General features: G+C 32.7%; 1 protein-coding gene and 1 long non-coding RNA gene across 2 annotated transcripts; both read right to left on the reverse strand.

The window, feature by feature from the left end:
- Positions 1 to 10,268: 10,268 nt before the first annotated feature.
- On the reverse strand, positions 10,269 to 11,430 carry LOC107951676 (heavy metal-associated isoprenylated plant protein 23). Its single transcript, XM_016886801.2, has 2 exons — positions 10,993 to 11,430; positions 10,269 to 10,895 (listed from the first exon to the last, which is right to left on the reverse strand). Exons 1-2 carry the CDS (start codon positions 11,150 to 11,152, stop codon positions 10,594 to 10,596), a joined length of 462 nt encoding a protein of 153 aa, XP_016742290.1. The 5' UTR covers positions 11,153 to 11,430; the 3' UTR covers positions 10,269 to 10,593.
- A 4,892-nt stretch (positions 11,431 to 16,322) lies between these two features.
- Positions 16,323 to 17,271, reverse strand: LOC107951675 (uncharacterized). Its single transcript, XR_001698551.2, has 2 exons — positions 16,863 to 17,271; positions 16,323 to 16,620 (listed from the first exon to the last, which is right to left on the reverse strand). It is a non-coding gene; the product is annotated as an uncharacterized lncRNA (long non-coding RNA).
- Between the last annotated feature and the right edge of the window lie 1,152 nt (positions 17,272 to 18,423).

Genomic DNA, 18,423 nt, shown 5'->3' on the forward strand with positions numbered 1-18,423 from the left:
AGTTTCTCAATTTTACAATTTTTTTAACCATAGTTTCAACCCTAAAATAACACTTATCTAGATTCTCAATTTTACAAATATTCTAACCATAGTTTCAACTCTCACCAAAAAAAAAACAGTTCTTTAATTTCTTAATTTTACAAATCTTTTAACCACAGTTTCACCTTACTCCTCTGAAGAAAAACACTACTTTAGCTTCTTAATTTCAAAAATCTTCTAACAATAGTTTCAACCCAAATATATATAGTTCTTTCATCTCTCAACTTCACAATTCTTTTAACCATAATTTCAACTCCCAAAAAACACCTTTTTATCTTCTTAATTAAACAAATCTTCTAACCATAGTTTTATAACTATTTTAACCATAGTTTCAACCTCCTCTCCTAAAAAATAAAAACACTTTTTTAGTTTTTGAATTTCACAAATCTTCTAACCATAGTTTCAACCCCCCAAAAAACAAATACTTTTTTAGTTTTTGAATTTCACAAATCTTCTAACTATAGTTTCAACCCCCCTTCCAAAAAAAATTGTAGCGCCCTGAATAATTTATTTTTGTTTCTATAAATCGTGTCACAAAATATGTATCTGCTTCAGTGGTTAAGTGATTTGAGGGTGTGTTTGAGGTATTGGGTTCAAGTCCTACTTTTGAAAAATTTTGTTATTTTTTATCAAAGCCTTATTCCTGTTGGGCGGGCTTATATTATATTGTTTGTAAACTCATATTAGAATAAGCTTACTGATTCAAGTGGTAAGAAGTTAGCCTGTTAGAGGTCTTGTGTTCAAATCCTTGTGTGAGCATGGGTGATAATTTTTGCTCCAGTTGCTGGAGAGAGTTTGGGTGGAGTTAAAAGTCTGAAGTAGTTGGATGGGGTTAGTGGTCGGATTTAGTGGGATTCGGTTGTGGTGGGGAGTTGAGGGAAAATAGTGATTTAATTATTTTAATTTTATCATTATCCTTTTCCCTAAAAATCAGCCACTGTGTTCACGTTTATTTTTTTCGTTTCTCATACATTTTTCTTTTTTCTTTTTTTTGCTTTCTGATCCTCTTAGCTTTCTAATCCAAATGAAATTCAAGTGTTATTTGGTTGTCCCTATAGTTGAGTTTGGTGGTTGTTGTTTGGTAAGTGTGTAGTTGGCTTAAGTTTCTTTATGGATTAGATGAATGGTTGGGGATTTTTGATGGTGTTGAAGGGTTTCCTTTTAATTTTTCTTGGTTTGTGTTTACTGATATCTGGGTGTGAATTGTGCGTCAGTGGTGCTCATCCAGCAGAGTGATTGTGTGGATCGTTGTCTCGACGGTAAGTGTTTATATCAATTAAGCATAGTTTTATTAGGTTTCGACATGTTAGGGTACTAAGTCGTATGCCTTCGAATTGGACGAGTTCGTAGGGATTAATTCGTTGAATTCTGTTGATTTTAGGTACTGAAATTTCATCAATTAGGCTGCTTCGAAAAACGAACAATGTGTGTACCCTAAACACGAAAAATTAAAGTTCGACGAAAGCCAGAAAAGAGGCACTGTCGACGCCACATGGGCGTGTGCTCGGCCATGTGGCCTGCCATGTGCAAGGCACGACCATGTGACTAACAAAGGTGTGGCCGTACACATGACACAGCCGTGTCCACACGGGCAAAGCCAATTCGGGCGTGTGGGCCCAGAATTCTAAAATTTTCCCTAGGGTTACATGGGTCATTCCAATCGACTGTGGGCCTACCATAGGGTTGGTAAGGGCTAATCAAACCCCTTTTCATGTGATCTGATATTCTGATAGTCTGATCTGAGTAGAAATTGATATGTATGTTTGACTATACTGTTTATGTATGTTATCTGTATACGAGTATGTTAAGCATGTTAAATCTTTTAATTCTGTATATGTATTCTATATCTATGTTTGTGGTGGAATTTGCATATGTGGAGGAAGTGATCTGTACTGCGACCTTTTGTCTATATTCTGGCAGCTTGGCTACATATTATTCTATTACGTGTCACATTAACACTATATAGTGTGTTGGGATGGGTATGTGTTTTTAACCCCGCATGGTGTGATAGGATGGTTGTGTGTAGAAGATGAGGGTAGGATTCTATGTATTTGTTTTTCTTATCTGATTCTGATATCTGTATATGTAATAGACTTAGGTCTGAATCTATATCTGACTGTCCATGAAATTTTGTGTATGTTGCATGACGATTTTTGTTAGGTTACATACTGAGTTTATGAAAACTCACATTTGTTTGTCTGTTCTGTTCAAGTAATCTACAGACATAGGCGGGTCAGTGCGACGGAGTCTCAACGTTGACCACTTTGACGGGATACTGTTTTTATTACTATAATTTAATGTTTTTTGCTAAAATTTTGATTTTCGTGAGAGTTTTGTAATTTTTGGACTCTCTGGACTTTCTGGATTGTTTGGTTTAAATTTTTGGTTTGAATGCATCATGATTTTTAGATTGTGACAATTTGACAAAATATCGATTTTATGCAAAAAAATGTTGTTTTTTTTAAAACATGAGCGTGATTTTGATTTAAATGGTTTTCAAACTTCTACTGCGAAATGATTTGGTTAACCTTAAAGGATAACATGTAACGGCCAGTAATAAGTATATGAATGAATACGTTTTTATTAAACTTGGACGTTTTATCAAAGAATCATCGATTTCAAAACCCTTCTTCGTAACACTCTCGGATTCAGCGACAAGATCTAGGTCGTATTTGGGGTGTTACATTTAGTGATATCAGAGTCAGGTTACAAAACTCAGGCTGTGAATTTTGGATTTCAAAATTGTGTTTTGAAAAAGAACTTGTTTTCAAATAATTTGGATCCTTTTGAGTAGGTATGTGGTACACCGAGTCTCCGGCGCCTATCCTGTAAGTATCTCTGAATTTAGAAAACACTATAGTTAGTACTTTTTGAAACTGTACTAAGTTAGTTAGAAACTAAAACTTTTGAAATACTTTTGAATTTCTGATAATTTAAGCATAAAATATCTGTTAATAAACACTGAAACTGATGCATAAAATTTTATAATGTAGATAAAACTGAAAATACGATGAGCGCTCGTGGAATTCACAATCGTGGTATTCGTGGGCACGGCGAGTGCCGTAGGAGGGCTCGAACTAAGTTTTCTTCTTTGGGCAGTATGCCGAATTTAGACATGAGTGAGACAAAGGTTTCACCTGTTACTGAGACTGGGTCTCAAAGCCGATCGGCTGGGGACGATGCACTGTTCCAAGCTATGTTTAAGGTTTTGAAAAGGGTTGCTGGACCCCATTCTAGACCTGAGGGCTGTGGGTTGGTAACTGAACAACTCCGATCCAATGAAGCTGAATTGTTTAGGGGCGTCACTGAAGCCGCCCCTACTGTAGCTAAGTATTGGTTGGAGCCCATTGTTCCAAGCTATGTTGAGGATTATGAACAACATCTTATGTTGATGTTTGTAAGCGTGAGTTCATAAATCTCATGCAAGGTGATAAGTCTGTGGCTGAGTATGAGCTCGAGTTTCTGATATTCAGCCTCTACGCTTAAGGCATGGTGGCATCCGAGTATGAGAAATGTGTTCATTTTAAGAACAGTTTGAAGAATAGTCTGAGGGTTTTGATTGCTTCGCAGAGGGAGTGTGAGTTCATTGTTCTTGTGGATAAGGCGAATATCACTGAAGAGGTTAAGCGCGTTGAGTGCCAAAACAGAGGCTGAAAGAGAGGCAAGAATAAAAGGGATTCGAAGCCCTCTAATTTTATTCAGAGGCCTTAGAAATGGGCCAGACCTGATGGGCCTATTAGAGTAGGAGTTCCTATTGCTCCTATTGGTATTTAGCCATGTAGTGACTGTGGTAGGTGCAACCCGGGCGAGTGTTGGAAGAGATTAGGGGCTTGTCTGCAGTGTGGGTCTTTGGAGCACTGGATTATAGAGTGTCTACATCATGCTGATCAGATGCAAGCTACAAAATTGGGTTCTGTTCAGCCTCAAAGAGCAGTGTAGCAGCTATTTAGAGGCTGTGGACCAGCTAAGGGTGGTAATGGTATGGGCCGAAGACAGAGAGCACTGGGCAGAGGTGCTAGTCAGACTGAGATGAGGCAACTTGCACTGGTTTATGCTACTTAACGCTGAGAGGACAGAGACGCTCCTGATGTGATCACGGGTATGTTTTTAATTTTTGATGACCCATATACTGCTTTGATAGACATAGGTTCTACACACTCCTTTGTAGCTAGTTCCATTTCCAAAAACTTGGGGATTTTTGTTGAGTATACTTCTGGTGAGATTACCGTACTAAGTCTATTGGGACAGCCTATTCAGGTAAATAGACTTTATAGGAATGTTCCATTAGAAGTACAAGGGATTGTGTTTCTAGCAAATCTGATGGTGTTTAGGGAGTTCGACTTAATTCTAGTTAGTTTGGACTGTGCGACTAAGAGGGTTATTCTAAGGACTGAGGATGATAATAAAGTGGTTGTGATTAGTGAGCGTTGAGATTACCTGTCTAATGTAATCTTCGCACTTGTGGTTGAGAAATTGGTTAAGAAAGGGTGTGAAGCGTATTTAGCCTATGTCAGTGTTTCAGTTTTTAGGATCACTTCCCTCCGTACTCACGCCTAAGGGAACAAAACGACTAGTTATCAGAGAGTTTAAGTAAAATAATTAGAGAATTCCCAATTTAACAATGCAACAGAAATCTAACAAAACTTTGCAGAAGTTGAAGGATTCCGACAGAATTTACACAGAAGTCTTCCAATAACTTAAAGGTCTCACTAATTTCTGATATTCACTTGTTGAACACAATCGAAAAGGAGAAATCAAAGAAGTAAAAAGAGGAAAGAAAGGAAAAATAAAAAGAAAGAAAAGAAAAAGAAGAAGAAAGAGTACAGAACGTTAACAAAATTTTAATGATGTTTTTGTCTTAAAACGTACTTTCGACAATAAGCAAAAATTCTCCTAATGCATACAGTGGGATTCGAATTCGGGACCAAACAGGATACAGACAGATGCTTAACCAGTGAACCAACAGGCTCATTCTTAACATAGATTCATACAGAATTACACTTAACCATATACCGCATGGATAGGGGTTGTTCTAAAAGGATAAAAATTTTAACAATACAACTCCAACTCCAGACCTTAAACACAAAAACAGAGCATATGACCACAGATATAGAAATTTAATTACTCCATATTCTCACAATTAAATTCCTAAAATTTTGGGGCATTACAGATAATTTCAGGTAACCCTTAGACTTAGGTGGGTCAGTGCGACGGGAGCTCGATTATGTCCACAATTTCATAAACTATGTTTGCTTAAATTTGACTTATTTAAAAATTCTGATTTGAGAGTTTTGTAAGTTTTGGACTCTCTGGACTTTTGGGAATATTTTTTGGATTTGGAATTTTATTTTGGGTTTTGGCATGACATTCGATAAAACGATTTTTTGAAAAATGTCTATGCTTCTGCGATCAACTATTTTTAAGAAAATAAATTTTGTTTTCCAAAATATAACGCCTTAAGAACTTTCGCTACAACTTATTCGATTTATTTAGAAAATGCAATCAATTAACGGTTTTTAAATATTAAGTATAACAAATATTTTCAATTAAAACGAGCTTTTAAATAGCGAAGGTTCACAATGTTTTTCAAAAAACGAAGTCAGATTTATATTTAGTTTACGTAACATTTCCAGATTCAGTCATAATGTCTAGGCCGGGTTTGGGGTGTTACAAAAAATACGTAAGAGCTCGGTTTACAAAAACAAGGTCTCTATCCTAATTTTTTTAAAACCATTGAGTTTCAGTACAAACCACTTGTACTATAACTAATTATTCTATTAGTAGAATTTATCGGATCAAAATTCACTTACACACTATAGACGGGGCTAATAAGGGTGGCTTAAAGATGAGTTTAGGCCGGCACGTAGGGTTGTTCTATGGGGTTAAATCAACCAGCAAAGTGGCTGGAGAAACAAAAATAAAATATTTAGTAATGGGATGGCACAACTGTAGTGAAATCCCAGAGAAAAGTGAAAAATTTTAGATGAGGAAAAAGATAAGGGCGACAAGAAGAGTGATCAAATGAAGGAAAGATCTGAAAAAGCTAAGAAAAAGTGATATAAATACCTAGGGTTACAAGGCTTGGACGGCACAAAAGTAGGATAGGGAGAAAAATTAGCAAAATTTAAGCTAATTTGCAAGGGAAAAGAATCAAACTCAGGTCCTTGAGCTAATTGCACTGCCTCCTTATTTTCTTTTGACCACTAAACCAACTACTCATCCTTGAAATAATGCTACATTCTTTAAAAAAATTTGGGGTATTACAAGAAATCTTTAAATTACTAAACATATCTAAACCCTCTAATTCCTTGTTATTAAATTTATCAATGGCTTACGTATTAAGTGGGTATAATAGAATTGCGATGGGTCAACTAAATTCATTGAGAAGTTTATTAATATGACTTGTATACTCGTAATTCACTGCACTTCTTTATATATTTAATTGGATTGTTTATCTACATTGGTGCATGCACATCGAAGGGCAATCATTTTCCATAGCAATGAAGCATATCGCCATCGACCTCCACTTCGTTCATGATCAAGTATAGGACAAGTTGGTTGTAGTCAAGCACCTTCATTCCGACCAGGTCGCCAACATTCTCACCAAATCATTTCCTCATACTTCTTTTGATTGCATAATCAACAAGTTGAGTGTTGCTGATGTAATCCCCAACTTGTGGGGGTGTAAAAAGATTCATGAAGAATTGATCTTCCTCCCTTAGTTGCAGCTTTATCTTTAGCATTAGTTTGTTATTTTGTTTATGTTTTTTGTTCCTAGTTTGTTGCCTTTATTCCGTTGACATTTCACAAATTGATTATTTTTGTTAAGAACATTATGGTAAGGAATTGAGTATATGCCTTTATATACTCACAAATATCATTGAATTAATCTAAATTCAAAATAAATTAAATCTAACTGTCTCATTATTTTCTTTTGACCACTAAACCAACTACTCATCCTTGAAACAATGTTACATTCTTTAAAAAAATTAGGGTATTACAAGCAATCTTCAAATTACTAAACATCTCTAAACCCTCTAATTCCTTGTTATTAAATTTATCAATGACTTACGAACTAAGTGGGTATAATAGAATTGTGATGGGTCAACTAAATTCATTAAGAAGTTTATTAATATGACTTGTATACTCGCAATTCGCTGCACTTCTTTGTATATTTAATTGCATTGTTTATCTACATTGGTGTACGCACATCGAAAGGCAATCATTTTCCATAGCAATGAAGCATATCGCCATCGACCTCCACTTCGTTCATGATCAAGTACAGGACAAGTTGGTTGTAGTCAAGCACTTTCACTCTGACCAGGTCGCTAACATTCTCACCAAATCATTTCCTCATACATCCTTTGATTGCATAATCAACAAGTTGAGTGTTGCGGATGTAATCCCCAACTTGTGAGGGTGTAAAAAGATGCATGAAGAATTGATCTTCCTCCCTTAGTTGCAGGCTTATCTTTAGCATTAGTTTGTTATTTTGTTTATGTTTTTTTGTTCCTAGTTTGTTGCCTTTATTCCATAGACATTTCACAAATTGATTATTTTTGTTAAGAACATTATGGTAGGGAATTGAATATATGCCTTTATATACTCACAAATACCATTGAATTAATCTGAATTCAAAATAAATTGAATCTAACATGATCTTCATAAATAATACAAAATTATTTGAATTTAAAATGATCAGAACCCAAAATAATCTAAAACCATAATGACCCAACTCAGAATACTTAGACCTCAAAAATAAATTATCAAAATCCAAAATAATTTGAAATTGAAATTGGGTTAAACCCAAAATAACTTGAATCCAAATTTAACTGAATGAGCATTATCCCTAAAATTTTAAATCAATTCAATAGAACAAAACTAACGCATCCTAGAATCAACCCAACCTGTTTAATTAACCCTAACTACCAACTTAAGCAACTTGCCCACTAAAAGACATTAAAAAAGGAATCCCTCCTATGCTGGTTGATACAATTGTGAAGGCAATGACTAATGACATTCAACTTAGGATTTATTGTTGTTATTTAGGACTAGACTTTTTTGGCCCAATTTGAGCTCATTGATTAGAAATTTTGTATTTTCTTTCTAGGATTTGGTAGTACTTTTTTTGGTAAACTAAACCTAAAGTCATTAAGTTATTAATAAGTTTATATTTTGATCACTCAATTTCAAAAAGTTACAAAATGGTCATTAGCCTATTTGAAAGTTTTCATTTAAGTCACTGGGTTGTTAAAATCATTGCTATGTGGCTTTCTTTGTTCATACCACCACTTACACCAAACGAAAGCTCTCATTTTTCTTCTTTCTATAGTTTAATTTTTTTTTCATGCAACAGTTTTGAACATCACGAATCTGTGAACCAAAATCCAAACAATTTTCTTCTACGATCTCCAACACTGACAGTCAAATCAACTTGAATCTAAGGTATGTTCTTCCACTTATCAATGGGTATTGATCTACCATACCGATTGTTGGATCGTCGCACAAAGCTCACTAGCTAGACTTTTGAAAAAAAAAACATAACAACTCAATGACTTAAATAAAAACTTTCAAATAGTTCAGTAACTTAAATAAAAACTTTCGAATAGCTCCTTGACCATTTTGTAATTTTTTGAAGTTGAATAATCAAAACGTAAACTTACTAATAGTTTAATGATTTTAAAGGTAATTTATCCATATTTTTCAAATGAATTTTTTTGAGACGTAATTAACTAATCCTCTATGTCTTTTTTATGGTACTTAAAGATTAATCATTTAAAATTTATGTTATCCCTCATATTAATTTAGTTCCCAATCATTTACTTAAGATGTGTTTTACTATTGGATAAAGTAAGATGAATTTTCACTATTATTTGAAAAAAGAGACCAATTATTGAAGCAGTCTAATATCAACCTTTGTATATTGATAGACAGTTAATTTTTTTTATCTTTATAGTTCAAGGGATGAGACTCAAGTCAGCATCAATAGGAAACATGTTAGGTAAATACTAGTACTAGGGCATGGTGCACATGCTACGAGTAAATGCTGGAAGAAGAAATGATATGATGGCCAGCTAGGTGGGAAATTGATCTTTTATAAGCTGCTATAAATGAACTTTTCATTATCATCAAATTAAAAGCAAACACAGTATAACTTCAATAATTCTATTCACTTAAGCCTTTCTACTCATAGGAAGAAAATACCCAGCCTTTACGCTTCCTTTGGATCCGAGAGCGGGCTGAGCAAAACTGAAACCAAAAATTATAAAGAAAAGGAAAAAGGAAAAAGAAAAAAGTTTGATTCTCTTATTGGTTGTGTAGGGGAAAAGAAGGCACAAACACGTGCCTTCCTTGGGAATTTAGTTTCCTTGTGTTTTCGTCAAGTGGAAATTCCCTTTTCCTTTCCCTTTGCACTTCTTGCGAGCCATATTTATTTGAATGATTTTGAAGTTAAGCTAATTACATTCAATATTAATAATTAAGCGAGTTAAAATCACAAAATAAATTTAAAGTGTGGTAGATGTCTTTATATTAAAATTTAGATTGTATTTTATTTTTTTACTTAAAAAATAAGTAAATTAGTCCCGTTAAAGAGTAAATTATTTTTTTATAAAATATTTCTCTAGTTTTACTCTTAAAAATTAACATATAACCAGACAGTTACATATAACATGTCACATGTACCTCGATATATATATACTAATTTTTAATAGTAAAAATAAATAAAATTTTTATAAAAAAATTAAATTTATCTTTAATTTAATTATTTTTTAATAAAAAATATAACGGGACTCATAATATAAGTATTTCCATGTTATTTTTACCCACGAAATAACAATTATAAAGTGGAGTATGTTATTTCAATCCCTATAGAGTCCTTAGGAATGCTTGTCATGCTGCACTCAACATTCAATTTATGTCTTCTGTGTCCAATGGATAGCTTCTTAAGTGGAAGTGTAGGCATTGAAACTGGACGGACATGCAAGTTAAATTAGGTGGTCCACTTGCCATGTTTCATCTGCTGACGAAAGTGAAACCAACAAACAAGAAAATATATATTTTTTCAATAATATCTAACCATCATATCCCAAAACAGCAGCCAGCTTGCTCCCATTTACAAAAGTTTACCTATCTCGTCCCAAACGGATATATTCAGACTATGTTTAAATTTTAAGAATTTTCATATCTTTAGAAGGTTTTTGGAGAATTCGCTCTTTATACACCTGAGCTTGCCAAGCCAAAACTAATTTCAGGGCATAAAATTCATAACATTAAATTACAGGCAGTAATAAGAACAAGAAAATAAAGTAAGGCTGCAAATACAATGGCTGTACCTCACTTCCCTAACCCACATTGACAAATTGTTATCATCATCACCCCACCCACCCAAAACTGCTCCTTACAAGACTACAAACAAACCAGGACCATTTTGAAAATTAAAAAGAAAAAGATGAACTCCCTTTGATTAGTAATAACTCAACAATCTTGTCATAATATCTACCAGGAAATCTAACAGAGAAAACCAAAAAGAAATAGTAATATGAAATTGCAGCTTCACATGACAGAACATGCATTTGGGTTTTCATCACTGAACATGGTGATGTAAGGATCTTCATATCTAGTGACGGTAGCAGTGCTGCTTACATTGTTGTCTACTTTCCTAACATAACCAGGAGGTGCCTTCTTGTCATAAGCAGTAACAGCGTAAGGTTGAGCCACCAGATTGTAAGGAACATAAGGCCAAATCTCAGCCTTTTTCCCTGTTGACTTAGCTTTCTTCAACACTTTGTTGGCTTCAACATATCCCGTTACAGTCACCTTCTGCTGTTTCCTGTTTATGTTCACCGATTTCACTCCTGCAAAAAAGGGGAAAAAAAAAACATTACATTTCAGTCCTCCACCCCCACCCCCCAAAAGGAAAGGAGATCAAAAGGAAGAAATATATGTATATACCATTCAATGAAGAGAGGGCCTTCTTGACCTTGAGTTCACAACCATCACAGTCCATCCTCACCTTCAGCTCTACTGTCTGCAATTGTTTTCTCTTCTTGTGTTTATGACCACTACTGCTCATCAAATCAGACAAATACTCCAAAGTGCCTGAAACTCCCATGTCTTTTTTTTTGGTTCAATTACTAATGAAGGATGTCTGGCTTCTGCCTTTTGAAATATGAGAATTTATGTATATTTATAAGCAAAGAAGAAAGAAGCTGCAAGGGAACTTCCCTGAAATATAATCATTTAAAGGGGGATTAGATTATAACATCATTTATTATTACTATTTTTATAATGCATAAAACTCATACTTATATAAACTTTGCTGTATCTAATATTTATATATAAGAAACACATACATACACAAATTATTGGTTCTTACTTTTATATACCTTCAGTTTGATTTTTTACATTCATCAATAGTCAAAGAGAAAAAAGTTGTGGGTCCTTAGTGAAAGGAGCAGCAACAAAAGTTATTTTAGAAGGATCATTGCATGATTTTTTATTTATTTATTTTCCTGTTCATTGATATGTCTTTTTAATTACTGTCAAAAGCATGATTTGTTCTTAACAAGGACACCTCTTTGTGCTTAGCTTTGGAGGTAAGAAAATTTTAAGACATTTTGCAAAACTGCCCTTGGGCTGTTTGGTATTTACTAATTTTGGATAATGTTTATGGTAGTTATAATAATTGGTCGGAATTTGGATGTTTTAACTGATATAGGACAAGCAAAGACAATATGATCAATGACTCATGATTTGTCCCATTGAATAATATTGGTAAAACATCTTCGGTCTCTTTCAATTTTGATATTAACCATATTGGTCCTTTTTAAAAAAAAATCATAACAATTTAATTCTATCAATTTTAAAAGTGAGCAACTAAGAACAATTAATTACAATACTAATATTTTTTCATCAATTATACATATTTGTATTGGTATAATAATAAATTTAGTCCTCAAAATTTACATGTTCTATCAATTTGGTCTTGATTTAACAAATTTATCCTATAACATTTATAATTTTTGTCAATTTAATCCTAATTTAACAAATATAGCCCACAACATTTACACAAAATAATTAACATTAATGACTAAATTTATTACTATACCAATAAAAAATATATACAAACACTATGATTAATTTTTTTAGATGCTCCCTTTTTAAAAGATAAATATGGTGATGTGTGGAATATTTTAATTCAGCATTTTGATTGATTGTTGGTCAAATGATGCTTGCTCAAGTATAGTAAAAATATAGAAAGTTACTTTGTCTAAAAAAACGAGTTAGCTTGTTTATTATTATTTTGACATGAGATGCAATATTTGATTTTTTTTTTATATTAAAGAGAGATTGAATCAATGTAAATTTATAGAAGATTAGACTACATTAGGAAGATTTTCATGTAGTACTTGAAGGATTTTATCCAGTGGTTGTTTGAATATATTTTTACCTAATGGTGTTGAAAGCGTCATTTTTGTCAAATCATCTGCCACTTTGTTGTCCTTTTTGAACACATGATCTTGCTAAAGTAGGTCCTTAATAGTGTGTATCACTACTGAGTAATCCTATTTCTCTCCAATTGCTTGAATTTATCGAATAACTTCTCTACTATATGTCTTAAGGTTCACATTCTTCATGTCAAGACTCCATGCAATTTGGAATATATCCAAAATACTCCATAGCTCCGCCATGATCGACGAACAATGTCCAATATTCTTTGTTAACCCCGCAATCTAAAATTTATCATAATCATGGATAATCCCACTTGCAACAGCATTCCCAAAATTTTGACACACAGTAATTTTTAATTTTTAATTGTTATTATATGTAATAATTTTGAAAATCACAAAAGTTTTCCCTCTTTCGTAAGCATAAGTTGATAATTATGGAAGACACAATTACATGATAAATCTTTAAACAATACAAATCAAAGAAAATGAAAAAATCCCTTTAAATTTTTAAGAAATTTAAATGAGAACAATGGTATCTCTATCTTAAACTTAAATAAAAAATTAAATTTAAATCTTTCGACTCCATTTTGATTTATAGACAACCCTAATTTCTTATTAATTTAAAAAAAAAAGGTATTTGGTGAGGTAATAGTGAAATGTCTTCAAGGGCAAAACAATAAAAACAAGCGAATACTGGATAACAGGGAAACAGCTAACACAGCTTTGCTGTTAGATTATGGTGGCAAGGGTGAAATGCACGTTCAACGTCCCCTTAGATTTTTGTCATATAAAATAAAATAAAATAAAAATAAAGCATTGCAATGTAATGTCTCCCAACAACCAAATGATTTTGGCCTTCATTATTAGTTTTTGTCCTAATTACAAAATTTCGGATAAATTCATTTTGTCCTAATGCTACAAGAAAAGAAATTAAGAACTATTCCAAATAGAATTAATATTAGTTAAAAAATGAATAAAAAATATTTATATATGTGCATTCTATAATAACCAGGCTAGGTTTAAATTAGAGACATTAAAAAATTAAATAAAATAATAGTATGATTAATCATTAATAATGGACTACAAATCATGCAGCTGTCTTTGTATTGTTTCCCCACCAATCTCTTGACAAACATAGATATATACTAATAATTAATGTTATTTATTTTATTTATTCAAAACCACCCAACAAAAATCAAATAATTGATGCAATTCCATGAAAATAAAATTGATTTGGTGGGGATCTCCAATGCTGGCATGCAATAAAATTCACATTTCTTCGTCAAACTGTGAAATTAATTTTGTCTTCTTTTTTTAATAATGATTATACTTGTTATATTGTTACCTCACCCTTTCTTATTAGATCAATACATCATCAATGCCTCACCAGAGAAATCCATTTTCATGCTCTCACCTTGTCACACAATTTGCAAAAAATGTATTTGAGAAGAGCCCTTGATGATACTTATCCATCTAACACTCTTTTTATTTAGTCTCTTCAAGTTGACACACGTTACTAAATTACTTACTTTCAGAAAATTTTAGTCACGTGTTGATGCAAAGATGATTAGAGTCATCTTCATAATTTTGCCATTTTAGAAAAGTAGCAAAATGAGGAGGGATATATATAACCTTCACTTTGTTATACCCCTAGGCTTGAACGTGTGGCAGCACAAAAGGTAGCTTAAAAGGCACTATTGGATGGCTCTTCGTTTTATTCTATCAGTAGTGGTTGTCCAATTGGTCACGAACTTGATTGGTCATTCATGATTAGCCATCTGTTACATACTGTTCATGGGGACTATTAAAGAATAACAACTTCGTACTACGTTAGCAAAAGAAATGTCAAAGCAAGACTACATAAGACTATGCTTGACAACAATAGATATATATAACGAACATGTCATCTGGCCAACCACACGAGCAGGCCACCATCTCTATTGTCGGTGACATGACAATATCAAACAAAGGGGCCTCCCCTATATATACCCCAACACACGAAGAGTAAAGGATCTTCTTCTCCTCTAAGGACTCCACCTTAGAATTTAAACTTGCATGGCTCCCCCTTTCTCAAACCTTCCTAAGTTTTTCCCTTCTCCCTTGTTAACCTCATCTTTCAGCTCTCCACCTGTCAGAGGTGAACTGACCTCCAACCAACTACCACCACTTTTTTCTTTCAATCTCCTCCTTATTAAACACAAATATCAACATACTTTATGATGGTTTAATTTTTTATTTGTTGATGAAGAATCATTTTTTTCCTCAACCGTAGTACCATATGATATATCATCAGATTATTTGGTTGGCTAAGCATGTAAAGACATATACATTGTAAATGTATGAATTATAGTTAATGTTTTTCTTTTTTGTTTTGGGTGGTTAGATTGGAATTTTATTTTATTTTTGAAGGGGAAAAGAAACAAAGAAACTTGGGGAGAGGGGAAAGAAGTAGGAAAGGATACAAAAGGAGAACCAATCATGCTATTTCCTAAGTAATTATTAAAGTTGTATTTGATTTATTCTGTGAAAAATCCAAATTCTTTCCTACTTTCCCACTCAAACGCAATTAAAGATCAGTTATATAAATATGGTCGTGGATTGAAAGCTTACAAAAAATGAAACATAAATAAAAATAACATGCACACGAGTAGCAACATCATTATCTTAAAACACTACTTGTTTCTTTAATCTTAAAACACAAACTTTTCTTTGGGTTGGTTTATAATTTATTTATATATGCTTTACAAAAATTGCATACTTCTCTTTTCTTTCGTTTTATCAAATTATGGTAGCTCAGTGCACGAGCATTTGGGGTTTGGTATCACATAATTTTTGTATTATATTTTAGATTGCTTTAATTTCTCTATTAAAAAATATTAAATTAGTTTCCGTATGTTAAATGAGTAAGTAAAACCGTCTCTTTGTTTAAATTGTATTGTTAAATGTATAATTTGATGTTTATATATAAGATATAATAACAAATCAGCCCTCAACTTTTACACATTTTTTAAAAAAAAAATCAGTTGGTATTGTTATTTTTAATAAAAAAAATTATAATTTTAAAATTTTTATAACTTTTGTTTACAATTTTTATGATTTTTAAATAATTTTTAAAATTTAAAAGGATTTAATTGATTTTTTTTTAATTTGTTACTAAGGCCTTTCAACTTTGACCCTTTAGTCTTATTAATTTTTTAAAAAAAATTATTTTACTTCTAATAAAAGAGTAGGGATCAAATTAAATATACGTGGAAAGATTAAAAGCTAAATTTATTATTATACCTTATATATAAACACCAAAAAATACATTTAATGGAGGGGTTATTTTGCTCCTCATCTAACCATTTTTTTCAATAAAAAGAGAATAAAATACAATCCAAGTTATAATATAAGAATTTTATAATACTTTTACCCCTTTTTCCTTTTAAAATTTTTATAATTTAAAAAACACTTCACTAGTTTGAGTAGCTTTTTTGGTTTGCTTATCTTCTACTATCGTGTGTATATATATTACTTGCAATTATTGAAATTTGTAGGTGTTTATGGAATTTGTGCTAGGTAATATTTGATGCACTTGCGGTTACAAATTTGCTTCGATTTCTGCTCCAATTTGCACCTTTAATTGCCTTTGGCGGACTGCTATCTGCTCCTAGTTGTGGTTGCCATTTTCTTCAAATTATTGCTGCCATTGATGCTATTTTATTTCCTACCTAAACTCCTTTACTTTACTACTACCAATTATTTGCTTTAAGGTTAGTTTATTAATAGATTTTTTTCTTTCTATTAAAAAAAATTTGATGTTTGTAAGGCCCAATTTTAGCCCAGGCTAAATAGTCCCAAACAAAACAATTGTTAACTGTCCTTCTTACAACTTAAGACCCCAAAGCCATTACATCAATCCAAACCTCAAACTCAATTAAACTCAGCCAAATTTACAACCCAATAGACCCAAACTAAAAAACCCTCACCCAAAAATGGCCCAAAACCTAAAGCCAACTCAGAAACGAAACCCTAGAGGCTCCCATGTGCGCCGCTCATCCTCGGGCGCATCACCTGCCCCTTGTCCCAAGGTCCATCTGCGACCTTGCACCGAAGAGGAAAATTTCTTCGTCGTTGACTCCTCAAGAACCTGCAAAGGAAGACCGAGAAAGCAAAAACAGGACAGAAGAACTGTAGCAGAAATAAAAAGAAAATAATAGTACTGTAAATCGGCTATGAAGCCAAAGAATCCATCGTATTGTTTTTTACACGAACACAAACTCTTGAATAGAAAAAAAGAAAGCAATCAGAAGCTAATACTTCAAAGGTGCCATTTTTATTTTTTTTGTATTACTTGGAATAAAAGTATGAATAATATATATATATAAAAACCTCATAGATGGTTCGTTCTCCGTCGTGGTTGAGCACTTCCAATAACCCAAACTTCACAAGACCCACTCGGGTTCCGACGAGGGTTGGAAGAGAGTCGAGAATTGAGATCGTTTTTTTCGCTTTGCGATTCACCCTTTTTTCGTTTTTCTTTGATATTTTTTTTAAAAAAAAATCTAACCTAGATCTCTAAAAGGAAGGGGATACGAAAGGCCACGGCTGAGCCATGGTTGAGGCTCGCCGGAGCCAGGCTCGATGCTAGGCCAGAGCAATAGTCGGACCAGAGAGAAAAGAGTAAAAGCTTTTTTTTTTTTGAAACTAAGGTTAAAATAAGGGTTTTAAAAAAAATTTAGCCTAAATAGGAATCACAAAACGGCACCATTTTGGGCCAGATGTTAAACGACCAAACGACGTCGTTTCATGGCCTTCAATCTGCGTTTTGACTCGACCCGACCTAGGGTCCGCACGTCCTTTGCCTAATGGCTTATTTATTTTATGGGTCCTTCCGCTTTTGAGGCTGTTTTAACATGGGCCTATTTTCCTTTTTGTTATTTTTTAATTTTACCTCGTGATTTTTGCTTTTATTTCACTTTAGTCCCGTACAAAGTGCAGCGTTTCGGGGACGGGGATATTTCTCCTCTTGGTCCCCCCATTTCACTTGCATATCGCAATATGGCCCCCCTCCCTTGTTTCATTTTATTTTTTTAAACTCTATTCAAGTTGCAATTAAGCCCTTTTCAATTTAATTATTTTATTATCTTTCATCTATTTACGAGTTTGTTTATTTATTCATTTCATTTTACTAGATTGCCTGTTCTTTTATTTGTATATTGCATCTTGTTCATTCGTTTATTTATATTTGTATATATATACTTATTTTTTTGTCCTCATACATGTTATTTATTAAATTTTTCTTTCTTTTAACTTTTATTTTCTTAATTCATTTATTTATTTGCGTATCCATTATTATTACTGTTTTATTATCATTGTATTTATTGCAATCACTATTGTCATTTTATTATGATACTAATACGTATATTTTATTATCATCAATTTTTTTTATACTTTATTCATTATAAGCTCATGTTGCATCATTATTAAATATTAGCTCATGTTTTAAGTCATATCCAAATGAGTTTAAGTATGTATAAATTTAAGCATTATATTAACTCTTACTCAAATTCGTAAAAGCTAATTCTTTTTTTTAAAATAATAATGAGGCAACGTTCGGTATTTGGAGAGTCGAGAAGTCGTGCCCTAACTTACGGGGTTTCAAGTTTCTCATTGAACCTAGATGACCGAATCTCCTTCTTAAAATACGCAAAACTCAAATAAAAATAATTAAAGGCAAACTTACTCTCGAGAATATGAGATGTCGTGTCCTAATTTACGGGATATGACATTTTGTTACTTTGAGATAATGAGGCGTTTTATACATTTTAATTTACTCGAGCATTTTTAATTAAAAACAACGTTAAAACAGAGAGGATCGCATTTTTAATTCTTTTCGGGTTTTCAAATTTCGACGTTTAGACATTAATTAATAAATTAGGTACCAATTTTG

Source organism: Gossypium hirsutum, chromosome A02 (genome assembly GCF_007990345.1).
Source record: "Gossypium hirsutum isolate 1008001.06 chromosome A02, Gossypium_hirsutum_v2.1, whole genome shotgun sequence".
Classification (NCBI taxonomy): domain Eukaryota; kingdom Viridiplantae; phylum Streptophyta; class Magnoliopsida; order Malvales; family Malvaceae; genus Gossypium; species Gossypium hirsutum.

Excerpts from the sequence above, each read along its gene's own strand:
- LOC107951676 (XM_016886801.2), bottom strand. The coding sequence starts at position 11,152 with ATGGGAGTTTCAGGCACTTTGGAGTATTTGTCTGATTTGATGAGCAGT. Across the intron at positions 10,896-10,992 it reads GGCCCTCTCTTCATTGAATG|GAGTGAAATCGGTGAACATA; the intron begins GTATATACATAT and ends CCTTTTTTGCAG.